Source organism: Balaenoptera ricei, chromosome 16 (genome assembly GCF_028023285.1).
Source record: "Balaenoptera ricei isolate mBalRic1 chromosome 16, mBalRic1.hap2, whole genome shotgun sequence".
Taxonomy (NCBI): domain Eukaryota; kingdom Metazoa; phylum Chordata; class Mammalia; order Artiodactyla; family Balaenopteridae; genus Balaenoptera; species Balaenoptera ricei.
Window position 1 is genome coordinate 13,352,537 of NC_082654.1, and position 27,276 is coordinate 13,379,812.

A 27,276-nucleotide genomic window follows, 5' to 3' on the forward strand; every position below is an offset into this window, starting at 1 on the left:
GTGAAAGTGTAAGCGTGCGTGTGTACAGGGGCGGACATTTTTAACTGTCTACAATTTTTTTTTACATTTTGAGTTGGTGAACTCAGGTTTTCATGCCTTCTGGCATTCTTAGTGTTTCTTTGATGTTTCCGGGGGACCTATTCAAATCTTTAGCCCGCCCAAGTGCACATCATGTGTACTTTGCCTAAAACACATTTTCTGTATGTGTATATATGTTGGAAGATTTTTTGTTTAAAACATTTTTTCTTCATGTTTGTGTGTGTGTGTGTGTGTATGTGTGAGAGAGAGAGAGAGGGAGAGAAAGGGAGAGAAACTATGTAATATACAATATTTAGTTTTTAAAATCTCCTCTGAAAAGCAAGGAACAAGCATTTGCCCATATAATATCCCCATCCCCATCACCTTTCACAGGCACCTCCTTTCCTTTGAACACAGCAATAAGATTTCATTCGACCTACTAACTTTCATTCTGAAGCCCCAGCAAGGAGCAGGCAGCTTCGTGGTGAGCCGGATCCAGGGGGCACCGGATGTCTTCCTTCATTTCAGACTCCACTTCTCCACTGCAAGAGCCCAGCCGTCCAGCCAGTCATTTCCAGGGAAAGCGAGACCTACCCTAGTGACTCACACCCTACAGACCCCAGATTCCCCAGATCATCCCTCCCTCCCAGCCTGCTGGAGGGTTGCTCCAATTCAGGGAGATCCTATTGTCTGGGAATCAACCTGATCTTATCTGTAGTCTTTTGTCAAGAGGAAATTTTTGTTGCCTGTTTTGCTCAGAGGTTGAAACTTGTAATATATTAACTAATTGCTTGCATCTCTAACACATGTTCTCTTGTTGGTGTCATTCATGTATACTGTAACATTTTTGACATTTTTAGATTGTCTCTTGGGACTCCTGGGCCTCTTAGCAGTTCCCTACATGAAGAGTGTTTGCCTAATGATTACTGACTGACATCTCAATAACAAGCAACGTAGGAGTTGGGCGCATCTATTGAAGAGTTCTGGGGTGTGTGCGTGTGTGTGCGTGCGTGTTTTAATTCATGGTCTACTTTGTCAAGTCATGTGTGAGCCATAATTTAAGCTAATAATTACCAGACATGAATTCAATGAAACGTTGGTGTCTACACTTAAAAAAAAAAAAAAAAAAAGTCCTGAATTTTAATGCATTCAGAAAATGTTTGCCTAGGGCCAGGCTGGGTCCAACACGCATATGGAAGCACTTTAAAAGTGATAAATGATTTGGAATCTACCCTGTCTACTGGTGTGCTTCTCAGGAAAGAAAATTAGGGCTAACAGGTGTTAGATAGGGAATGCTGGGGCATTTTAATAGAATTGTCAAAATGTTGGTACCAGATGTTGACATTAATGCACACAACTCGGAACGTAATGCCGGGCCGCCATTTAAATGATTATTTGTTTAAATTTCAAGTCGCCGGCAGGAAATCCTTACTTTGTTCAGCACCTTTCTCTACACACCATCCCCCTGCTCTTTCCCCTACGATTTGCATCAAAGTGTCCGTGGCTGTTCAGCTCACATACGCATGCTTTAAATAATCCACGCCTGTCAAATTTCATTTTTTCTTTTCAGATCCTACTCATCACATCCTCATCCTCGCCAGCCTTGAAATCCGCCTCAGTGTATTCGTATATGAGAAAAAAATGATTTAAATACTGCCAGTTATAGGATAATTAATCTTTGAACTACTCAGTAACTTCAAATGTATATACCAAGTAATCTGCATGAACTTGTAATTACTATGTATTTATACGATATTTTCCATGTAATCACCAAGTCGTTACATGGTTATGTGAGCCTTGTAAATTATGGTGATAGCAGAAAACTAATCTCGCCCACACCACTGCAAAAAGCCCATGCGGGAGCCGCAGGTCTCCACCGCAGCCAATTAATCGAAGGATCCAGAAAGAGTCTATCCTTTAAAGGGAACTAGAACTTTTACCTGCAATAGAGTCCCAACTTTAAGAAATATCAGGGGATCGAGAGACTGGTGAGGTAGGCAGGGAGCAGCCTTCCTCATTCAGCTTTCATACAAAGACTGATTGGTTTGGGCAATTTATTGCTGCTGGAGTTGAAAGGCAATTGGAAAAAAAAATCTCTAGGCAAAGTCCACCATCAGTTCTGCAGGCTGCATTGTGCTGTGACATGGGGAAGGTCCTAAAATAAATTCCAATGTGAGTTTCAAGAACCAACCCTGAGGCAGATTTGGTTTGTCATCTTTTTGAACCCAATTAAAGCAGAAGCAAAACCTTTAGTTTTTCCGAACTGGGGCATCTTGTGCCAACTCTCCAAAAGTACCTTCCTTCACAAATAAACTCCGTGTATGTGTGTGTGTGTGTGTGTGTGTGTGCCCACGTACATGAGCACTCATACGCACACACACGTGTGAGCAAGTGCTAGCACAGTAATTTAATCTCTTCAAAAGCTACATTGGACCACGTGGACCCTTTGTTCAGAAGCAACCATCCAAATGGGAAGGACCCGTCTCCCTCCTTGGTAGGTACCCTCCTTTCTCCTTGACTGGACTGCTGAGCTCTGCTTTTCCTTGGCACAGGAAAGGACCAGGGCGTATATAGCACCATAGCCTTTCTGGGCACTATTAGTGGCCACTCAGAGTAGAGCAAGGGACACAGAGTGGCTAAATCTGTAGGGGATTCTGGACTTCCATGGAGTCAACAAGTTTTCCTCTTTTCTCAGCCCAACTTAGAAATAGGAAGAAACAAGGCAACAACGCTGGAGGGTCCACCAAGGCCCTGCTGGTCAGCTGACCCGTACCCAGAGCCTGGCTTGGCTCCCACACAGCTCCAAGACAATGTCCCCAACCCACCAAGGTTCAGCAGCTGGCTGGTTCAGACTCCTTAAAGCCTTGTCTCTTCAGAGGCTCAACCACCTAGAACTGCACTGTCCAGTACAGTAACCACTAGCCACAAGTGGCTATATAAATACTGACCTAAAATTAAAGATTCTGTTTCTTGGCTGCACTAGCCACATGTCAAGTTCTCAGTAGCCATGTGTGGCTGGCGGCTACCACGTGGGCAGCGCAGATACAGAATCTGTTCACGAGTGTTGGTCTAGAACTCTACGTAATTCTCTGCTATCTGTCCTGATCTTTCCCTACCCAGAGACACTGACATATAGGGGGTCAAAGGACAAAGCCAGAGAGCCAGCAGGCATACAAGAAGCTAAGCAGAGTGCCTAGCCTTCCAAATCCTCAGCCACACTCATTCTCAGTGTGCAAAGCGTTTACCTTCTTCACTCTGCTAACAGCTCTTGATGGATCACCCTCCCAATCGGTGGTGGTTTGTAAAATGGCCCCATTTCTACCTCTCCCCATATCCATGCCTCCTTTGCAATGGGATTTTGTAGCTCCTTTCCTCAAGCGATGGAATGCATTTTGCAGAGTGTATTTCTGAATTTAGGTTGGCCTTGTGACTTGATTTGGCCAATAAAATGGGGCAGAAGCAACACCATGCCAGTTCTCGGAGTAGGTCTCAAGAGGCATTGCATCCTTTCCTGCTCTCGCCGCCGCCCGCCCCCCCCCCGTGTGTCTCTCTGTCTATGTCTCTCTGTCTCTCTCTCTCTCACACACACACAAACGCACACACAATCCAGCCACCACCACTTAAATGAGCCCAGCCTTGCCGGCTGGAGTAATGAGAGATAAATGTCCCAGTTGTCCCCACTGCCCAGCTAATAGCCAGCCAGCCTTGGGAAGCAAAGCCACTTCGTTGACCTGCAGCTGACCACAGATGCACGAGGAAGCATACTTAAAAAGGAAGAACTGCCCACTGAGCCCAACCAAATTTGCTGACCTATATTAGGCCCAACCAAATTAGACCTATAATGGCCCAACCATTAGCCCAACCATATTTGCTGACCTATATAGTGGCTGCTTAAGCCACTATATTTGGGGGTGGTTTGTTTCACAGCAGGTTCTAACTACAGCACAACTTCCAAGCCAAATAGTTTTTCTTCTTTAATTGACTGGTTATCTTTAGGGCTATGTCAGAGCTTCTGCTGGAGACCCTGAAACCCACCAACCCGGTGAAATTCAATAGCACTCCTCTTGTCACCAGTCCTGAGCACCATGAAACCTCCTTGCTCAGTAAGCAACTGACAATTGAGAATTTTTATTTTAAAAAGTCCAACTCTAGACTCTAATCTCCTGTCATTGGACATGAGATTCATTCCCACTCTCGGTTCTGATTTTGGACCAAACCACAAAATCTCCCATATCCACTAAGATTCTTGCTTTTATTTTCTTTCCTTTCATAACCAGGCATCCAGAGGAAAATGTTTATCCCTCCCAAATCCATCAGCAGCCTTCAGGGCTGAATGAGACCCACCTGACTCATTTTCCATTTTCCCATTGGATCCATCAATTTCAGGCCTTCCCAAGCCCGGAGTGCAACTCACATTAGAAATCCTGTAAGACCTTGTGTCTGGAACAGTGCTATACAGCCCATAACACGTTCCATGCAGCTGAAAGTGAGATGCTGGAAACTGGGTCGTGGCCAAGCTGGGCTATTCCAGCAAACTCCACGGAGCCTCAAGGAAATGTTCCATCACTCATGCTTTAGGTTTCATAGTTTTGCTCTATGAGTTCCTGGAATTCCTAAGCATTTTACACTCTGCATTCATTCAATAAGTAGGTCTTAGTCACCTACTATGAGCAAGCAAGACTTGGACGGATAAAGAGAGGGAGGAAAATAGACCTACGCTTGGAGAGAGCTCACTGCTGTACAGGTATAAAAATGACAAAAGATGTTGACGGGCAGAATAAAATAGGCATCAGCAGAGAATAAAACAAGAATAGCTGATATTTTCAAATGCTCAGCATCTTCCAGGCATGCTTCTCTAACATGCTTTAATAATTTATTTAATCCTCACACCTGTCTTATCATGAAGGCACTATTACCTGTCCCATTTTACAGATGAGAAAACTGAGGCACAGAGAGGTTGAATAACACAGGCATTCCTCTACTGCATTCCTGAAAATATACACGAGGATTAAATGTACAGAAGTTGAGTAACAGACTGATGTGTTAGCAATGGAGCGCCTTTTCAATAATGTAAAACAGAAATTATCTAGCACAAATATTCTACTATGTACAATGTATTATTTAAATTTAAATATTTTAAGTCATTCATATATCAAAATGATTAAAACCCTAAAATATTAATTAAATATAGATATAGACAAAAGCATTGCTAAAGTAATTTCTTACCCCAAATCTCTGACCTCTTGGTTGACCTGAAATGGTATTTATAAAGCAAAAAAAAGCCAGTTTTTTTTTTAAATTGAAGCATGGTTGACTTACAATATTATATTAATTTCAGGTGTACAACATAGTGATTTGATATTTTTTATAGATTACACACTCTATGAAGTTATTATAAAATATTGACTGTATTCCCTGTGCTGTACATTACATTCCTGTGACTTATTTTTAAAAGAGCTAGTTTTAATTTGGGTCAGAGGATTTGCTGAGAAGGAGGCATTGCCACAAAGCCAGCTCTGAACATACTTCTGAGCTGAGAAGCTGGGCACCTGTTGAGCCAAAGCAGAGCCTGGGAGCTGGTAAACCTGAATTTGAACAAGGGCTTCTCCCATTGTGGCTGGGTATCCTTGGGCTAATCACTTAACCTCTCTGAGTCTCAGTTTCTCAGCTTAACATGGAATCTTTGATATCAACTTTCCAGACCCCCTTGGGCTTTTTGTCAGGATCAATTAGAACACATTGTGAATGAGTTCTGTGAACTGTTAGGCACTTATGCTCCAAGTCAGGCTTCTCAAAGTGTGGTCCGTGGACCTGCAGGACCAGCATCACCTGGGAACTAGGGCAAATTCTCAGGCCCTAACCTTACTGAACCAGAATCCCTGAAGGGGGGGCCCAGGAAAGTCCTTTGGCAATCCTTATGCATGGTAAAGTTTGAGAACTACCGCCTCAAGTGATGCTGCTTCCCCAAAAGAGTCCCAGGTTACAACTGTGACAATTATCGAGTGCCGCTTCCATCCTCAAAGATATCTCAGAACAGATAATAAATTGTATGGTCCCTACAAATGGCTCACCTGAGCCTAAGCCTTCCTAAGATATGGGGACCGTGTTATCACCATGGAGACTGGGCTAGAAAAGGGAAGGAAGGAAGGGAGGGAAGGAAGGAAGGGAGGGAAGGAGGGAGGGAGGGAAGGAAGAAAGAAAGAAGGAAGACAGGTGGGCAGACTTTTTCTAGGATCTGCCTTTTGGGTGATTAGAAAAATTAGAAGTAGAGATCATGGGCATAGGCTGCAAGACCACAGTGGCCCAGAGGATCCTGGCTGTTGAGGTTGTTTCTATGTCAACAATCATGCCACCAGCTATAAATGCTAGAGGTCAATCACTGGTCCTCTCGCTTTCACAGATCCTGGGTGAATTCTACACACAGCACTCCATGCAACTACGTATTTGCCAGACCTGACTTAATCCATCCTCTTCATCCCGGAGATGAGCAAACTGAGGCCCAGACAGTAACTCCTCTGTGGCATATGGAGTTATTTGCAGAGCTTGGAGTGCCTCACAGAGGTAATTCTACTTGCAACTACATGCTACCTGAGAGTGAATCACCTTGAATGGCTGGGCCTGCTGAGAAGAAAGGAGAGGAATATGGCAACTTCTGGTGAAACCAGCCTGAGCTATCTTGGGGGAAATAACTGCAACTTTAACCTAACCAGGCAGAGCTCACCCATTTTTCAGATGAACAAATGGAGGTGCAGAGCTAGTTAACTGGCTTGCCCTGGTGGCTGAGGGGACCTAACCTGAACTCCTGACACCACTTGATCCTTGAATATTTGATTGGAAGTGTTGATTGCCTTTCAGACTTAAGGATTCTGATTTGCTGCTGGCCCAAAATTCTTATCTTAGGGATTCATTCCTTTGGATCTGGAGAACAACAATGGGCAAGAGTCTTACCTGTGAGATTAGTGCCCTTATCTGCAAATGTGGTCATAAGTCGGCAGTGAGCCAAGAATAGGGCCATCTCACCAGCTTGGTTGTATCTACACACCTGTCTTTTTATTATTTACTCAAAATTTTACTTTCAGTTGATTTACTTTTTTATTACCAATTTTAATACATTTATTTTAGAAGAACATATCACATGACTGCTGGAAATGGGAAACCAGCTTCACTTACCATAATTCATTAAAACCAATATATAACTTTCAAAATATAAAATGTTTATCAGTGCAATAACTCCAACCAACGCACGTGCCACCAACATGACACATAATGCATATGGAAATGCCAACACACATGGGAAGGTGAGGCCAGGAGAAGGAAAGGGAAGGGGTTCCCATGTCTGCACGGAGGCTGCACAGTGCTTTCCAGAGAAATCCCAGGGGGTGGAAGGAGGCTTGGACATGGCCTTGGTGAAGCCACTTCTATTTCAAGCTCAGTTTCTTCAGCTCAAAAGTGAGGCTGAGCGTGATCATTCTGTCCTTCCCTGGAGGCTTAGGAGGACAATTAATTAGGATTGTGGCTGTTTGTGAGCTTTATAAACAGTGACACAGCACAAAATTGAATGATCACGATCATTGCTCCCAGCTCTCCCAGCTGTGTGAGGCCGCCAATCCTGAGCAGATGCAGGTGTGCACAAGAGAGGGTGCTGTTCCAGGAAACCTTGTCCCACACGCGGGTGAGGGCACCTTGTAAACATGAAACAGAAACTAAGAAAATGCAAATAAGAGCAGACCATCAAGACTAGGGAGAGCAAAAGTGCAGGTCATAAAACATCACATAGTTGCCCTAGTTTAGATTTAACACTGAGCCTCCTGGTGGCAAAAACGAAAAGGGAAAGACAGTCAGTTATGAAAGAGGAAAGCAAAGCCTTTCAGCTCCTCAGGGGACACAAAGTTCTTCCTAGTCTTAAATTAAAAAATTAATTTTTCACACGGGGTTTAAGATGGGGCCACTAGGTGACAGGAAAAATAGCGTATCCCAGGGCTGTACATCCCGCCTCAGCAGCCTCTGCAGATCCCAGGGCCCCTGGTGAGTTTGCCAGTGCCTCCGGGCTGCTTTTGGATTCATGCTTTCTGTTTCATTTTGTGACTATTTCCACAGTGTGCACAGTGGGAAGAGTGGTGATCTGGGAGCCTGAGAACTCCAGGTCCAGTCCGGGGTTGTGGGACCCCACACAAAACAGCTATAAATCTGGCCCAAACTTCTCCATCTGGTGGTGCAGCCACTGAAAACCTTTTTGGAAGAATTACAATTGCATCTGCAAAGCTCATGAGGCATAGTATAGATGTGACATGATTTCCCCCATATTAGATAAGTCTATGGGCACCTAAAAAGGCCAAATGCAGAGTGGTTAGGAACACACGGAGGGTGCTAGAGCCAGTCTGTCTGTCCAGGCTCAAATCTGATCTCCCACCGCCTCTATCTGTGTGGCCTTAAGCAAGTCAAAACCTCTCTGTGCCTCTGTTTTCTCATCCGTAAAATAAGATAATAACAGTACCTACCTGATAGAGTGGTTTTAAGGACTAAATGATTTCGTATGTAAAAAGCACTTATGATAGCGCCTGGCACACTGAGCACTCCTGTGTGTGTACATGTGCGTGTGTATGTGTATTTGTGTACATGGGTGTGCACGTGTGCCTGCGTGTGAGTGTGGGTGTGTGCAGCCCCTGAGAAAAGTTCCCACAAAAAATACCTGAAATGCTAAATGTCTTCTGGTGGTGGTTTGGGTTTTCTTCTTTATGCTTTTCTTTACTTTTCAAATGATTTTCTTTACTTTTCTACTCAGGGGGGAAAGTGCTTTGTGCTTGACTTTCATCATCTGAAAAATCAGGATCCCAAACCTTGTGCCACGTATCTCCCAGGGTCACTGCAAGGTTCAAGGAGACGCGGAACTCAGGGTTTATAAACTGTGAAGTGCTGTACACAGTTGCGGGATTGCCTGTATAAGCACCCTGGAGCCTTGAACCTCCAGTTCTCTGGGCCTGGTCCCCTGTGGGTGGGTCCTATGGCTGTGTCTCCCTCATACCCTGGCCCTGGATCTGGGTTGGGGGCTGCCCCCCTCATTCCGGTGAGTCCTCTCTGAGCCCCCTCCCCAGAAGGCTCCTTGAGCAGGGAAAACATTTCCCCTTCCAGCCATCAAATGCTCCAGCCCCTCAGGTTTAAAAGCTGGATAGTCCTTTATCATCCCCTTCGTGGTGGAAAGAATAGCTCTCCGGCATCTTCCTACCCACACATCCCTACCTCGCATCTCTACCACAGTCGGGCCTCTGAATGTTTTCCATTGAATTCAGTGTTTTTAAAAAATGTGCAGGGGTCTCCTTCCTTGGGTGTTTATCCCACCACTTGGGGGATATCTGGAGCCAGCCCCCTTCTCCAGCTCCCTGATCCAAATTCATATCTAGAAATGAAATTTACAAAAACCAATAGACCCAAGGAACCAAGAGACCTTTTGCACATTATCTTCTTGAGATTTTTTTTCTCCTTAAAGCAAAGTTGGCATCTTAAGCGAGATACCACCATATATTTATGGGAGTTTAATAACTTCTTCCATTAATAACATAGACAAACTAATTTACCCAAACGTGTCTGTTTTAAACTCTGGGAACAAAGGGTGGGAGGAAGAAAATCAATCTTTCCTTTGTACTTGAGCCACTGACCCGTTAAAGCTTTGAAGATCATTTCTTTAAGAAATTGTGAGGAGTTATTTAACTACAAACAGCAGCTACCTTCCCATTCCAGCTGCGTAATCAAGCATAATAAATTAGAGTTTAAAAAAAACAGTTGATTCCTTTTTTTTTTTTTTTTTTTTTTGTATAACTGAAAATCCTTAATAGCACTTTGACAAATCGGCTTCATGGCAGACACCAGCGAACTTTCCTTGCACTGGAGCTGCTTAAGCCAAGCTGAAGCCATCCGGAGACATTCCTGATTGGAGGCCGTTGGGAGAAACCCAGGTTTTACCTTTGAAGCAGGGCTTGATAAAGTTCCTGCCGCTGGCAGGGGTGAGCGCTGCCCTGGGACCCAGCCACCCTGAGCGGGCGGCAATTTCCGTCCTCTCTGCCCTGAACACCCACCGGCCGAGGGCCAGTCTGCTGGGAAGGAGAGGCTCAGACTGGCCCCCAGGAGCGGCCAAGCACCTCCCTCCCGAATCTGGTCAGCATTCCTCCGTGCAAACCGTTCTGATCCACTGTGATAAAAATCAGTCTCCGTGGGTCTTGAAAGAGTCAAAGGCTCTTCTTAATCAAATGATCAACTGTTCATTTTGAAAGCTTGACTGGTTCAATTAAGATCACAGGCAGGAGACGGGCCGGTCATATTACCCTCCTTTCCAGCCCGCCTGGCCAGTCGCCGTCCCCAAAACCTACCTTTGACCAGCCCACTCCTGTGCCTGCCTGGAATGTTCCACCACCCCCTAATGAAATCTGACCACCCTTCAAGGCCTCATTCTGCTCCCACCTCCTCCCAGAAGCCTTCCGTGGGCCGACCAGCTGGCAGGGACCTTTCTTCCCCCTGAAATCTTGCAGCCATATTGTGTATCCTTTCGCTCGGGGTTTTGTTGTGGTCTGTCTCGAGCTGCTCTGTACCCACTTAAGAGCAACCAGACTACAAGCTCCTTGAGGAACCTGGCCACGGGACACGGCCTCCGTGAGCACAGCCTCACCACTGACTGAAGACGGGCCTTTATAATGTCTGTGCGAGCCTGCAAACAGGCAGCCCTTGATGGCAAAGGGTTGGCTTCCAAAAGTTCATTTGTGAGTCAGGCTGTTTGGAATTCAGAATGTGCTCTTTTATTTTTTCCAAAATAACCATGTTCTAGAATGATGCAATAATGCTCTGGTGGAGGCTAGGTCGCAAGCAAGCCCACAAAGTCCTATTTCGCCTGTAACATAACTGCAATACTATTCAACAGACATGCTCCAATTAACAGGGTTAATCCACTGGGAGCTAAATAATTTTTTATGGGCTAGCCTGGGAACTTGACCCCATTATCCGCTAAAGGGAAATGCTTTGGTGAGAGGCACACTCACCTCCGCACCCTTCCTCCCATCCATCGCATGCCACAGTAGCTGGCAGGGTACGGAACGGGGACAAAGCTATGGGGCCCCTCTCCTGCTTTCTTCCCCTGATCAGGTCAGCCTGTCTGCCCCTAAAACAAAAAGAGAGAGGGAGACTCAGAGAGCCCTAGTTGGCCAGAGATGCCCCTGGCAAAGCCAATTTTCTGATGGATGGTGGCAGTAGGGGTGGGGGGGTGAGGGCTATAAGTTTAGGGACCATGGGAAGCAGCGCCTACATCACAGGTCTGTGGAGAGCTGCCCTTCCAAGCATGCCCAAGCCCAGCTCTCAGACATGGTATCTCCCAAAGGCATTATTTTAATCAGGAGATAAAGCGGAGACACCCGTGTGCTCTACTGTTACTTTAACGAGAGCCCTCATCTTTCCCCTCCCGTCCCTGGCACGGGGCCATGTGGCACAGCACCTCCCTCCCACCCCCAGCCTCCAAAGCACAAGGTCAGGTAATGCTCGGACCTCCCGGGCTCCAATCCTGCCAGTCTGTCTACACCTGGTGACTAGACACGCTGAATTTCTATTTTTTAAAACAGCAAAACTTAAGGGGTAGTGTTTTTGATCTCCCCCAGTTAACCTCCCCCCAGGAGCTCTTACTGTCAACACTGATGCTTTCACAGACAACACCACGTATACGTCTCTTCTGATCAAGTTATCAATAAATTATATTCACGTCAGTGATTTTTCTAGAAATGTCTCCATCCCAAATTTTAGACGCACCCTCTACTCAGTCCATGTGACCCCAGAACACCTTTTCAACTGACATAGTAACACCAGCGAGGTTGACCCTGGAAGGAAAGTCAAAAATGGCCTGGGTCGTACGACCTCGGGAAATCCTTAAAGGGAAGCTTTCAGAGTCTCCTTACCTCGTTGCTACACCACTTTGCAGACGCTGTGTTAGAACCCATTTAAAGCATTCAAGCATATAATCAAATTTCAGTAATGAGTTATTAATTAAGCAGGGGCAACCAATTCTCTGCTAACTGCCTCATAAACAATCGACAGGAGATTTGTGAATTTTGACTTCCTGACACTATTAAACAAATCAATATTAGGTTTCAGACACAGCAATTCAGACAGTTTTCTCTGTTATTTGGCAGCCATCTGCCTAGAATACTAATGAAAGAATTAAGAGCTGGAGATTTTGCATGTGTTCCATCAAAAAGATCCTTATCTGTGGGGAATTGGGGCCTGATTTGCATGGAAGAAGTCTTTGCTTTTGTAGGTACAATTTTTCTCAATATGTCACTCATTAGTATTTATAAAAGCTCTGGGCAGTGGAACGTCCACCAGCCTTCAGAGCAGGCAAAGCCCTACTGGAGATAGCTCAGAACAAAGCAATTCATTTATTTATATACTTTGCAGACTGGTTAATTTATAGCTAACCTAACCCATGGAACACTTGGGTCTAAGAACACAGCCAAGCTCCTTATTCAGCTTTTATTTTCTCGAAAGGTCTGTTTGTTCCAGTGTAGAAACAGCTAGCTAAATGAGGAAGATGGAGTTTTGCAAAATCTGGGCAACCTCTAAGTGGCAAAGTGTGGTCATCTTGGTTTACCCTTGACCTTCTCTCTTTCTTTCTCTTCTCTTTGTTTATTTCCCTTTAGTGCTCACTTAGCAGTGCTGTTAAAAATACCTTATAGAGACAATGACAGAGATTTACCTCTGTTTATCTAAGGAAGAAATATAGCCCAGGTAGCAGCAGTGCTAAGGAGCTCTTATCCTTACTTCATATACCCCACACCCAGAGTTGGGGATTTGTTCAAGGGGTCACTCGGCATGTGTAACCCATTCCCTCTGTGGCCTCCTGGCTTAGTCGCCAGAAAGGTACCAAATAGGAGTCGACCTGAAGGTTTAAGGATTGGCACTAACATGGTGATAAGGACCCTTTCCATAGGCAGAAGGTCCCCTGCTTATCATATACTTATCTAAATTCTTTGCAGCAGAAAACCCCCCCCAAAATATATGTACATATATACATACATATACAGTTTTTAATGGATATTTTTATATATTGATATATTTTATATAGATATACATACCCAGAAATGTATTCTTGGGAGATTTGGGGTTGAGTTTTTTTTCAGATGCATTTTGATTTTGTTCCTTATTGAAAGGCATTGAAAAGTATTTTAAAACAATAATCTAAAACCAAAAAAACTGAACTTTGTTATCTAATCCTAAAGCTAAGAAATCTCCTCAATGGTTCTTATCCTTGGATGTTTAGACCAATAAGGAGTTCATTGACTAGCTTCAGAGGGCTCCAGAATTCTCCTGACATTGTCTGCAAAACTTGGTATTTGAATATATTTTCATTTTTTGAGGAGAGGACCCACAGCTTTAATCAACATTCTAAAGGGCTCTGTAACTCAAAATGAATAAAAACCACTTTTCTATCCCTTTTATACATGGGAAAGCAGGGGGCTAAGTGAACGCTATGATTCTCAAGATGATTGATGGATGGTGGCTGAAATCCCACCTCTAGACTTCTGGTCTTGTGATCTTTCTCTGCATGGCATGCTGGAGTTGCTGTTTATTGACCAATTAAGATTATATTCAATTGTTAGTAACAAGAAGCGAAAAATAATAGTGACTTAAGTCGGAAGAAATGTTTTCCTCTTCCACATAAATGAGGTCCACTGATCAGCAGTTCGGGACTAATATGGCAGCACAATGATCATCAGAATCCCAGGCTTCATATACCTGGGATTGCTCTGTTCTACCACGTGGTTCCAGATGGCTGCCCAGCTCCAGACATCATATCCTCATCTCTAGTCATCAAAAAAGGAGGAAGGGTAGAGTGGTAGAGAGGGCATGTCCCTTCTTCTAAACATATTCTTGGAATCCTCTGGCAGTCCTGTGGTTAAGACTCGGTGCTTTCACTGCTGTGGACCCAGACTCCATCCCTGGTCGGGGAACTAAGATCCCACAAGCCGCGAGGTGAGGCCAAAAAAATATATATTCTTCGGAGACCTTCTTATATCTTAAAAACAAAAACTTAGTTACATGGCCACACTTAGCTGCAAGAGAGGCTTGGAAATGAAGTCTTTATGGTTGGTAGGGGAAACTGCACATTGGAGGAAAACAAGTGGTAAGAGAAAGTACCCAGTGCCCCTCCCGAGCACATCCCAAGAACCAACACAGAATGTGCCTTGAGTGACTCTGACCCCAGTCTACTGCACGGAGCCAGAAGGCAAAGGTGTCTTCATGCCTAAAGGGAGTGTCAGGTCGGAATGGAGGACATGTCGAAAAAGGGTCACCAAAGTTAACAGTGGTAGAAGGGACAATCTGGTGTGGAGGTGGAGAGTTAAACAGCGAACCAAGAACTGCAGAAGCAAGAATGGGTGAAGTGGGAGGTGGGGAGGATGGGTTTCAGATCAACACACTGACAGGTGCTCACATAAGTAGATTTCTATAAAGGGCCCACCACAGAGCAGACGTTGGGTTTGGTTCTCCTTTGATCAGCCTTGTTTTCTCACCCTCAGATTTTGAGGTCTCCAAACCCATTTAGGGTAACAGACAATGGACTTTCTTAAGGTCACTCTCATCTTGAAGCTTGTGGGAGAAGTATGACCTGTCCTTACAAAAAATATGAAAGTTCAAGCAGAAATCCAAACTTAGAAAGGTAAGAAATTAATATGAAGTGTTTCCCACATTGCACAAGGAGCTTTGTTTTACAAGATTTACAGTGGGGCCTTCAGGAGTCTCCCTGACATATGTCAAGATGACTTCATGTTCCAAAATTCAATTCGCATAATATTTGAGAAGAGTAGCAACTGACTGGGTTATACCTCTCTATTTACTGAAATAGGTAAGGGGAAGACAAGAAGAGGGATCCACCATCAGTTGAATATTTATTACATGTTAGACCAATTCCCATACACCGTCTCGCTTAATTCTCACCACACAGTAAAGTAGGCCATATACATATTCTGTCCCTAACTTGTTCACGTCATCCAGGATGTGGCAGAGCTGGTGCTAGGTACCGCATATCCCAGTCTCTCTCTCTGCTCTAGCTTTCTGTGAGACGTCCCACACTATCTCTTTGTCATGTAGAATCTCTATTAATTTTGTCCAAATATCATATTTTGGTTTTCCATTTAAAACCAGCAACTAGAACAGTATCATAAATATGGTTTGTGTTTGGGGACATGGAAATTTCCTTTACTGTTTTGCCGAATTATAACTTAGTTTTTAAATTTTAAAATATCCATGTTACCTTTGCAATCAATGTCTCCTAGTCCATGAGTACTTTTAGTTTGAAATTACCATAGATTGTTAAAATAATTCATCAAATGAAAAATCCAGAGAAAATTCAGAAACTATCTCTGTTCCCCATCAATCTTATATTCCTTGCCTTGATGGAGCAACCTGGAAACATGTTATGTATTTTTAAATATCTTAGTTCAGAGCACTGGCCATATGCCAATGGACAGCTGATTGATCACTCAAGGTTAACAGCTGCAGTTCCATATTCCTGGATGATACTATGTCAGTCTTTGAACATTATTTCTAGTCAAGAGAATCCACTCCAGTCAGCTTAAGCAGAAGGGGAGTGTTATTAAGGAAGACTGAGTAGCTCACAGAACCTCCAGGAGTGCTAGAGAACGAGATTTGGATGCTGCAAGAAATACTGTAGCCAGGGGGCCACTTCACTGGGAAGCTAACCCATGAGACTGTTGTGCTATAAAATCCATGGTCTCTGTGGCCCACTGATCAGAACCTATGATACCGAATTATGGGCTCCACAAACTTCATCAGAGCCAGCTCCAAACACAGATGCCTACACCCCACTCCCCAGCATGTCTGATCTTCCTGCATGTGGCTACCATCTTCTATTGCTCACTTCACTTCCAAGATTTGCGTGGCACATCTACTGAGCAGAATTCACATCATATGCAAATACCTAGCTGCAAGGGGATCTGGGAAATGTACTTTTGCTTTGTTTTCAGTTCCAGAGCAACTATAATACAAAAAGGTAAGCTAGGAGGGAGCTGGGATGAGTGACAAGGGAGCTAATGGACAAAATCAGCCACCGTAATGCTGGTCGTGGTTTTCCTTTTGGAAAAACTAACCCGTACACGCTAAGGCTCATGATATAACTACAGTGTATCCATGCTGAGTAGTACTTCTACATCTGTAAACTAATCTAATTGACACAAAAATCCCCTTAGCTAGATAGGTACTACCTTATCTGTAGATGAGAAAACTGAGGCTTCACGATGTTAAGAAATTTTCTCAACATCGTACAGATAGTGAATGGTGGAGCTGAGCTTTGTCCTGCTATGTCCTCATCCAGCAAAAGAGCTACTACAGTGAAAAGATCACAAAAGCTCAGCCAATGACCAGCTGAGTGACTTAAATAAGCTTTTATCTAACTTCCCTAAGCCTCGGGTTACTCATCTGAAAAATGGAAATAATTATGTTTCAAAGGTGGAGTATTGAGGACAGAATAAGATATTACATGTATGTCCCTAGCTTTGGATCCAGAATATAATATGTCTTTAAAAAGTGTTAAATAAATAAATGTATGAAAAAATTTAGAAAACAAACCCCCCACAAAAAAAAGAAAAAGAAGAAGACCATTCTAATTTTTACTCCCTGACAGACAGTCTTCTTTTGCTGAATGGGACACGATCTGCTTGATAATCTGCCTGAGACAGGAAGGGTTCCTGGTCAATAGTTCAATATTAAAATAGGATTATGTGCCCAAGGAAAGGGAACATTTTATAGTAGCAGTGGCTCGCTTTAAAAACAGGAGGCCTGTTAACATTCAGGCTTAATTAAACTGATTTCTTGATAAATCCACTGTGACAGAGACCAGCACACTTAACTGTTAACACGCTAGTGCTCCAAGGCTCTCCCCGGGGAGAGAGAGGAAAGAGCATTTTAAGAACTATTGTGGAGGTTATTCAATGTATCGCCCCTTGTTTTCGTGGTGATGTAAGTCAAATTTGGAATTCCTTTTTAATTAATTTTGGCCAATGGATAGCACTTCTTTGAATATGACCCTAGATAGACTGGGTCACATAGGGACTAACTTATATTTGGGTTACACTAATTTTTAAAAACTCAGCCACCAAGACAGTGGCAGTTGACTTATTTAAAGTTGCAAAATGTATGGGTTTGGGGCGCTCAGGGAGTGGAGGGTAAACAAAAACCTTGCAAGAAATCTCTGCCTTCATTTTTTCACCAGACATTGCGTGTAGATTGAATACAGAATATGCTTCAAGCACACATATATGCACAACTATTTTTCTTCTTTTTTATTGAAAAAAATTTAATTATACCAGTAATACAACTAATTCTTGTTGCACAAAGTTCAGAGTTCAAGACCCCTTCAACATTCATTTCATTCAAAATGCATGAGATAACACTTGTGTACTTACTATGTCCCAGACATCATTCTAAGGGCTTTACATGTATTAATTTATATTCTTTTCCAGACTACTCTAGAGATTGGTACTATTATTTATAACATTTTACAGTGAGAAACCTGAGGCACAGGGAATTTAAAGACTGGCCTGAGATAACACAGCCAGCATGTTGTAAATTGGGATTTGAACCCAGGCTGTCTGGCTTCAGAGCCCATGCTCTTAACCACCACTACATGCCAATTTCAACCCATAGACCTCCCAGTTATAACTTTTCTGTGATGCCTCCCAGATATTTTTCTTCATGTTTACATACCTAGGCAAACCTATAAAAATATTTTTAAAATAGCATTTGTTATACATTTACAGAGTGGTTCTCAAAGTGTGGTCCTCTGTCATCAGCATCACTTGGATACTTGTTAAAATGCAAATTCCCAGACCCCGTCCTAGACCTACTGGATCAGAAACTCTAGGTCGGGGGCCCACTCATCTGTGTTTTAACAAATCCTCCAGGTGATTCTAATACACGCTGAAGTTTGAGAACCACTGAATCAATGGTGTGCACTAGACTGGGTCTTCCAAGAAGTAGACACCAAAATAGGATGAAGCACGTGAGAACCTCATTAAGGGAAATTCCTATATGAGAGGATATAGGGAGGGAGCCATGCAGGAAGGGAGCAAAGAGGAAATAGGAGGAAGGCTGAGATAACCGTCTGACAACGATGCAAGTCTTACCCCGAGGAAGGAAAGGGGAGAGGTTAGGTGGGGGCAGCCTAGACTGCCAGTAGAGAATCCTTGAGCTCAAAGTTGGCCAATAAAGGAGTCCCATGTCTCCCAGGAACAGGTTGGCTTTAGTGTTCTTCCCACACCCAGTCATGGTCGGGGAGCAGCCCATGGGAAGCACGGCCTTGACTCAAACACAGAGATGGATTTCAAAGTGCAACAACTAAGATCCTCAATCTGTGGTGCTACCCAGTGATGTGTGAGGCTTATTCTCAGGGCCACCACATAACATCACAGGCAATGTTATCATTCTGCAGCTTGCTTGTTTGTTTCACTCAGCTATATGTCTTGGAAATCTTTCCCTGTCGGTATATATTGATCTGCTAACTCATTTTAAAGGCTGCATAGTATTCCATTGTGTGAATATTCCATTGTTTGTGTAATCACCCCTTCATTGACAGGCATTTAGTATTTCCAGTGTTTTTGCTATTTCATACAGTGTTTCAAAGTTCATCTCATCTTGTACACTAGAAAAATTACCAAGAAGTAAAGTTGCCACATCCCAGTGTGTGTTTGTGTGTGTGTGTGTGTGTGTGTGTGTGCACGCGTGCACGTGAGCTGTATTTTAATAATCACTGCTACATTCTCCTCCAAACTGGCTGCATCAATTTATACTCCTGTGAACAGAAAATAGATAAAAGTAACCATTTCTCCACACCCCAGCCAATACTAGATAGTATCAATCTTTTAATTTTTGTCTATCTGATGAATGAAATGATGTCTTATTGTTGTTTTAATTTGCATTTCCCTGATTATTAGTAAGATTGATCACCTTTTCATATACTTATGGGCCATTTGTGAATTTCCTCTGTGAATTACCTATTTATATCTGTACCATTATTATTAATGTATGTAGATGTTGTGATGTATAAAATACAGTAGTATTAAATTGGGAGTATATTTTTATCATTTTGGTTTTTATCAATTCATAGATACTAAAAATATTTGGAATGTTTTCATGTTAAATGGATCTTTGTAAATAAAAGGGGTGAGAACAGGTGGATTCCATGGGCTGTGCACTCCGGAGAGCCCGCTAAATACAGCAGGAGACAAAGGGGGCTCAACCCTAGAAGCCCCAGGAATGTTCACACCAGGTTTCCACAGCCCTGCACAGGATGGGTCCCAGATGCCCAGCCAGCCCCCAAACAGGTTGCCCGGGAGGGCCTCTCCAAGTGGTGTGGCATCAGCTAAAAACAATGTCAGGCAGGCAGGCTTCCCTTCCCGCCCCACCTTCAGCCAGTGTCCTGCTATGCTTTCAGCTGACATGGGCTTGAATGCCAGCTCTGCTCTGTACTGTTTGCACAAGCTCTGCCAAATCAGGGAACCTCTCTGAGCCTCGGCTTTCCCATCTACAAAATGCAGATAACCATACCCTTCGTAGAGGTGCTGTGAGAATCCAAGTGCAGAGAGAATGCCCACCCTGGAGATGAGCGCGCGTTAGATACCCCATGAAAGGTTGCTGTCATGAATGTATTGTGTGCCACTATTACCAATTACCATAAGAAAGAGAAAGGGGTACACATTCCTTCCAGGCCAGTTTACATCAGAAAAAAAGGTGCCTCCAGCCCTAAACCTGGCACAGGGACCCCCGTCTGGGGCTCTTCCCCCAGGGCACCTCTGCAGCCCCTTCTGCAGAAACTCCCAAAGAAAAACTTGGGTCTCCCACTTGGTGTCATCCCCCCCCCAGAAGCCTGTCACTCTCCCAGCACCCCGGCCAGGCCCCGTTTGGCACTGACTTCTTTGTCTCTTGCTGCCCGCCTTAATCTTGTGACGCCAATTAACTGTAATGAAAGTTACATGGGGAAATTGCGGGGTGTAGACACACAAACATGTCTTTAGCAGGCAAACAAGGACAGCCTTAGAACCGTGGTGATTTCCAGGTGGAAAGAAATGTGGAGCTTTCTGTCTCCTCCGGGTAAAAGAGGATTTGCGAAATCCAAAGAAAATAACTCCTGAAGCAGAGGTTTGAACTGCGCCAAGTTTGTGACACGAAGGAAGCCGCTCCCAGAAAGGAAATTCTGATTAAGACTGACAGCTTTGCTGCCACTCCCGGGGGGACAGGACGGCATTTCTCTTGGACAGGTAAGCGGGCTCCACCCACCCACCACATGAGCCCAAGAGAGTCTGGGGACACACCTGACTGCTGGTGATGGATTTCCCCCACTTTTATTTAATTACCCTAATTCCTCACATCTGTAGAGCCTTTCGGAGTTTACAGCACACCCATTACCTTGCTTTTGCTTCCTATCCACCCCTTAGAGTAAGAATTGTTTTGGTCCCCATTTTGTGTGTGGGCAAAAATGAACTGTGGAAAGGGGAGGTGATTCACCCAGTGATGAGACGACTAGAATGCAGGTATCACATTGCATCCTTCAGCCTTCCCCATGAACACGCATATCCTGCTGGCTTTCTCCCTCACCCTCCTGAAAACTTACTTCCTGAGTGTGACAAGCAGAACGTACCCGGGGCATGAGAACAAATTCACAGGTTGCCCGATGTTCATTGCTGCCGCTTCCTGCCATTGCCAGATCCTCATATCCTTATACCTGAGAGACATCTCTAGGGTGCCTGTGCTCCTCTAAAACTCCACCTTGAGATGTACCTGGAACAGGTGTCACATCCTACAGGGGGCTTTTGCCTTCTAGGTTATACACTCCTTGATCTTGTCCAAACATTTGTGGCTGGACCTTTTTATTTTTTCTATCCCACCCTGCCCCACCAAAGGACCAAGACAATATGCACCCTGATTACAATATTATAACATTCAACTTAAAAGAATTCCTTTGAAATTATTAAATAATAGCTCCCATTTCTCAAGTGCAGGCACTGTGTCAGGCCCTGTGCTTTGCAGCTTATGCACATTATCTGATTTAGTCCTCCTGCAGCCATCTGATGTGGCTATTTGTGGTAAGACAGCTAGTTATCCACCAAAGAGCAACCTCCCCCTTCTTCCAGAGGAAGATAATTGTAGCCGAATACATGGTTGCCCAGCTAAAGACTACATTTCCCAGGCTCCTTTGCAGCTAGTCTGGTCATGTGACTATGTTTAGATCAGTGGAATGTTATTGAGAGCCCTGTGTTCAACTTTGGGGTCGTTCTTTAACTCCAAAGGCAAGCCCCTTACTGTGATGTCTCTCTCTCCTTCCCACTTCTGCATATTAATTTTGACCATGTGGCTGAGAAACAATGGCCCAGGGAGGCAGAGCAGTATGATGGAAGGGGTCCTGGTCCTGGAATGACCACACAAACAGAACTGCACACCAACTGTGGTCATTCATGCAGGACTGATACATGAGAGGAAAATAGACATATCTTTTTTGAGCCACTGTATTTTGGCATCTCTTTGTTTCTTACTATAGCTTCGTCTTTAACTGATGCAGTATTATTATGCCCATTTTACAATTGGGTAACTTAGGCTCATAAAGACTAAGTGACTTGCCCAAGTTTACACGAATACAGAGCAAGGATTCAAGCCCACGTCTGTTGGATTCCAAAACCTCTGCAAGATGATTCACCCACTCATTCACTCATCTAAGCCTTATGGACTATGTATGTAATAGAAGCAAGAATCCCAGGGCTTTGCCTGTACAGGAGGATCGTAAACCCACATGTTGCCTCCCTCCCTTCCACCCTCAAGAGAATGCCCTGCTCAGGAGGTGAGTTTTCCTGAGATGTAGATGAGAGCTAATTCCAAAACTTCTACCTTTGTGAAGCCATAGGTGAGTAAATGGCTCTGAAATGGGTGCCAGTTCTTTCTGTAGGTGACTCTCAGAGGGCAGCCGGGGAGTGGACAGAGAAGGATTAAAAGGGAAATGGAGACCACCTTGATTAATATTCTAAAGGCTTTTCCCTTAGAGAGCAGGAGTCGGTGAGGATGAGTTTGCATTTGGGGAAATGTTTTTTGTCTTAGTATGGTCTACACTGTTTGACCTCTGAGAATTAATATTTCTCATTGAAAGAGGTACAGCTAAGTGTGTGTGTGTGTATGTTTGCTCATGTACACATATATGTGTGCCCATGTGAGAACGTGTGTGTATGGGCAGGTATGTATGCTGTTGTATATGTATAGATGTATGTGTGATGTGTGTGTCTATCATACACGTGTTGCTGTGGTTATGTGTGTGCAGTTGTGTGTGTGTGTGTGTGTGAGTGTGTTCATTTGCTGTTGTGTCTGTGTTCGGGGGTGAGGGTGGCGATCTGCCAGTTGTTACTGGATGACTAGGAAGAATCATCCCTTCACACCTCCCCCTGGTGGGAAATCTGGAGGAAGACCTGACTTGGTGTGGCCAACCCCACCACAAGTGTCCTGCTGGAGTCCCTCTGGTCTCCTCCCAAACACACACACATGCGCGCACACACACACACACACACACACACACACACACACGTGCTCATCTTTTTTTAAATCTTGACCAAATCACTCAGCTTCTGGAAAGGAAGTGCAAAGATTACTGAAGGTCACAGAGTAGCTGCTCGAAGGAGGGGGATGAATTCCAGGGCCAGGCCAATCCTCCGAGCAGAGCACGGAGCTTTCCCAATGTGGGGTAGAGACTCATCTACAAGGTTTAAAGAAGGAGGCAAACTCCAAGGAGGACAGGGCCATCCCGGCTAAGAGCCCAGACTCCCCATGGGTGGTTGCTCTTGTCTTTGTGCTTTTCCTTCAGAGTTTGTGGGAATCCCATGGACCGGGCAGTTTTCCATCTTCCCCTTCTGGCATTGTAATTCCTGTTATTTACTCCCATCTCCAGTAAAGGCTGGCCCAGCAGTGCAGCAACAAGTGACAAAGGTGCAGGGACTGAGCAACAGGGCCATACAAGCCTGTGCGTCTTCTGCCTCACTCCCACCTCTCAGAGGTTCCCCAACCACTTAACCTGTCAAGAGTACCAGGCGGTGACCGTCACTAAGGTGTACAGAGGTCCCAAGGATGAAGAACAAGGGCCAGAGGACACCCTGGAGAGGTAGACGGGAGACAAACCTTGAGCTGCCCCTTGTGTCCTGGATGGAGGTTACTCAAAGCGGGCGAGGCTGAGGCTCTACCTATCGTGTGCCAGGCCCGGGCCTTGGAGCTAGAGCTACACACGCTAACCAGGCACAGACCCTTCCTGCGGTGAACCATAGTCCAGGAGGGCAGGCAGGCAGGGAATCCAATCGCCAAACGGCGAAGAAATGACCACAACACCAGGGCCTGTGCTGTAAGTAAAATAACTGCTAGGACTCCGTGAGCACCTGTGAGCTCACTAGGCCTGGCCTAGGCTCTCATGTATTAACTCAGTCCTCTGAGGGAGATATTATTATTATCAGCCTTCCTTTGCAAGTAGGGAAACTGAAGCATAGAGAGCACAAGTGACTTGCCCTCGGTCACACACCTAGTAAGAGGCAGGCTGGGATCTAAGCCCAGGCAGATACCTCCCAGGAGGTAACTCACCATCCAATGGCACTTCCTTGTGGTATGCCAGGCATGGAAGAGCCACGAAGCAGCAGGAAGTGGCCTCTGCTTGGGGAAGCCAGGGTAGGCTTCAGAGGGGAGGGGCTGCTCAGCTGGGGACGCGGAGGGGCAGGAGTAACCTGATAGGTGAAGAGAGGCAGAGGGGAAAGTCGGTGGTGTTCTGGGCACTGTTGATGATACAAAGTCATCGATGGAGTGACAGTTTTCGCGATGCCTTTTTACTGTGACCCATAGTGAGCAATGCACTTTAAACTGTAACCTAGGACATGTATACATAGGTAGAGCTGAGACTGAGTTTCCCGAGTCGATACTTACCCCTATTATGCAGCATGCACTTTAATATTTTCTCTTCTGTCCTATTTCGTGTTTTGTAAGTGCTGTGGAAAACATCCAGCAAATTGGTCCTGGAATCCCCTGAAGTTTCGCAATGAGTAGTTAAGAAAGCGCTGGCTGGAGTAAGTTATGCAGGAAGCAGCAGCAGGCAGAGAAGCAGCGGGGTCTTCACAGCCGAGAGGGGCGGGACCAGGGTGAGGTAACTGAGATGCCTAGAGCTGACATTTAAGGAGACACTCATTTGCAAATATTTTCTCCCATTCTGAGGGTTGTCTTTTCGTCTTGTTTATGGTTTCCTTTGCTGTGCAAAAGCTTTGAAGTTTCATTAGGTCCCATTTGTTTATTTTTGTTCTTATTTCCATTTCTCTAGGAGGTGGGTCAAAAAGGATCTTGCTGTGATTTATGTCATGGAGTGTTCTGCCTATGTTTTCCTCTAAGAGTTTTATAGTGTCTGACCTTACACTTAGGTCATTAATCCATTTTGAGTTTATTTTTGTGTATGGTGTTAGGGAGTGTTCTAATTTCATTCTTTGACATGTAGCTTGAGGACACGGGGAGGGGGAAGGGTAAGCTGGGAAGTGAGAGAGTAGCATGGACATATATACACTACCAAATGTAAAAAAGATAGCTAGTGGGAAGCAGCCGCATACCACAGGGAAATCAGCTGGGTGCTTTGTGACCACCTAGAGGGGTGGGATAGGGAGGGTGGGAGGGAGACACAAGAGGGAAGAGATATGGGGATATATGTATACATATGGCTGGTTCACTTTGTTATAAAGCAGAAACTAACACACCATTGTAAATCAATTATACTCCAGTAAAGATGTTAAACAAATTTTTTAAATTAAAAAAAAAAAAGGAGACACTCACTCTCGGGGTCGGCACCCAAGAGTAAGCACCTCCTCAAATGTTGCCCCCTACCTACCTCTCCTGTCACATCCTAGTCTCGGCCCTGTAACTGGGCACCTATTCTGCACCAGGCGTGTGCCAAGGGCTTGGGTGCACCATCACATTCAATCTTCCCAGCAGCCCCTCTTTCCATTGGGAAAACTGAACCAAGAGAGAGATGCAGGAAATGTCAGTATGACTGTCAGCAGCCCCCAGACATCTTGGGTGATTGACAGCACCAGGACAAGAAAACAACAGGAATGACGGGCATTAGGGTGCAGGGCTGGCAGAGGGCCGCCCAGGAGCAGGGCTGGCCTCTATGACCACTTGCACACGTGCCTGAGGATCTTGGATCCCAAACACCCACATTGATTTCCCATAAGCCATCTTCTCAACACCACTTTTTTTTTTTAATTGAAGTATAGTTGATTTACAACATTGTGTTAATTTCTGCTGTACAGCAAAGTGATTCAGTTATACATACATATGCATTCTTTTTTATATTCTTTTCCATTATGGTTTATCACAGGACATTGAATATAATTCTCTGCTATACAGTAGGACCTTGTTGTTTATCCATTCTATATATAATAGTTTGCATCTGCTAACCCCAAACTCCCTCTCCATCTCTCCCCCAGCTCCCCACCCCTTTGGCAACCACAAGTCAGTTCTCTACGTCTGTGAGTCTGTTTCTGTTTCGCAGATAAGTTCATTCGTGTCATATTTTAGATTCCACATGTAAGTGACATCATCTGGTATTTGTCTTTCTCTTTCTGACTTAATTCACTTAGTATGATAATCTCTAGTTGCATCCATGTTGCTGCAAATGGCATTATTTCATTATTTTTTATGGCTGAGTAATATTTCATTGTATGTATGTACCACACTTTCTTTATCCATTCATCTGTCAATGGACATTTAGGTTGTTTCCACGTCATGACTCTTGTGAATAGTGCTGCTATAAACATAGGGGTCAACACCACTCTTCTGCAAGTTGCAGAGAGCTTAGCCAGGGAAATCCTCAGCAGTTATCTACTTCCATGATTAGAGAGGAAGGGTACAAAATGCCCAGACAGCAGCCACGTTGGTAAGTTTTGCTATAAGCCTCACTCCATGTGGTAAAGTCCTATCTACTCAGAAAAAACTAATCCGTACTTCACCAGAACAAACGTAGTCATAAAACCTGAAAATCACAATGTAACATCACTACGCACTTACCAAAATGGCTAAAGTTAAAAAGACCGATGACACAAAGCATTGATGAAAATATGGAGCAACTGGCACTCACACACTGCCTGTGGGTGTGCAAACTGATACCAGGACTTTAGTAAACATTTTGTCAGTATCTACTGAAGTTAAGATATGCATGTCCTCTGATGCTGAGATTTCCCTTCTTAGGTGTATATCAACAGAGACATGGCAACATGTGTAAGAATGTTCATAGCCACAGTATTCATAGTAGCCCTGGACTAGAAACAATCCAAAGGTCTATCAGTAGAAGAATGGATAAATAAATTGTGGAATAATCATATAATAAAATGCTGCACGGCAATGAAAACAGATAAACTGCCGATAATCTAGATGAATCTCACAAATGCATTTTTGAGTAAAAAAAAACAGACATGGCTGAATCTGTACTCGATGATCCTTATTATGTAAAGCTCAAAAAAAAGGCAAAATGAAACTGCTGTGTAGGCAGACAAAAGAAAAGCAGGGAAGTGTCTTCTGTAAGAGTCAGAAGAGGGCTCACCACTGCACGTGAGGGCCATAGCGGTGGAGGGTATGGGGGATTTCTGGGGGACTCATAATGGAACTTAAGGGAAAGTTACCTGAATGTTTACTTACAATAATTCGTTAATATGTAAACTTAACGATTTATGTACTTTCCTATATGTGAGTTTTGTTTCACAATTTAAAAAAAATTATATATATGTTTTTTAAAATGTGGACCCATCATCTGTGAACCATTTGTATTCAAGGGACCATGGAAAACTGCCAGCCCAAGCCTTCCAACATATTGGCCTTGGAGCCAGCCAGTCACGGGTTCAACTCCTCACTCCACCAATGGCAAGCCATGTGCTTAGGCAAGTTAAACAGCTTCTCCAAGCCTCAGTTTCTCTATCTGCAAACTGGGGCTGAAAATACCTGTCTGAGAACTAAAAAGTCACACATATAAAGAGCATATATATTCCCAGCACATAGGTAGGAGCTCAGCAGACAGCAACGGAGATAGACATGGAAACAAGGGTAACAGTGACTTGTAGTTCTGCTGGCCTCAGACCGAAAAAGCTTTACAAGGAGGAGTGCACCCCACTAACTCACCTACTGGGGTTTCCCCTGTTAACATCCTTCATGCCGACATCTCCAGGTGCC

General features: G+C 44.3%; 1 protein-coding gene across 15 annotated transcripts in view; it reads right to left on the reverse strand.

Moving 5' to 3' along the window:
• Window positions 1–4,415, reverse strand: part of LOC132350874 (uncharacterized) — a 102,558-nt gene extending 98,143 nt beyond the window's left edge. For 8 of the 15 annotated variants that reach the window (XM_059900428.1, XM_059900424.1, XM_059900427.1 and 5 more), the window contains exon 1: window positions 459–734. In XM_059900428.1, coding sequence (XP_059756411.1) covers window positions 459–541 — 83 coding nt within the window. In that variant the 5' untranslated portion in view covers window positions 542–734. Of the gene's footprint in view, window positions 1–458; window positions 735–4,362 lie in introns of those variants that run through there. The other 7 variants (XR_009498035.1, XR_009498034.1, XR_009498033.1 and 4 more) reach the window with 2 other exon arrangements.
• Between the last annotated feature and the right edge of the window lie 22,861 nt (window positions 4,416–27,276).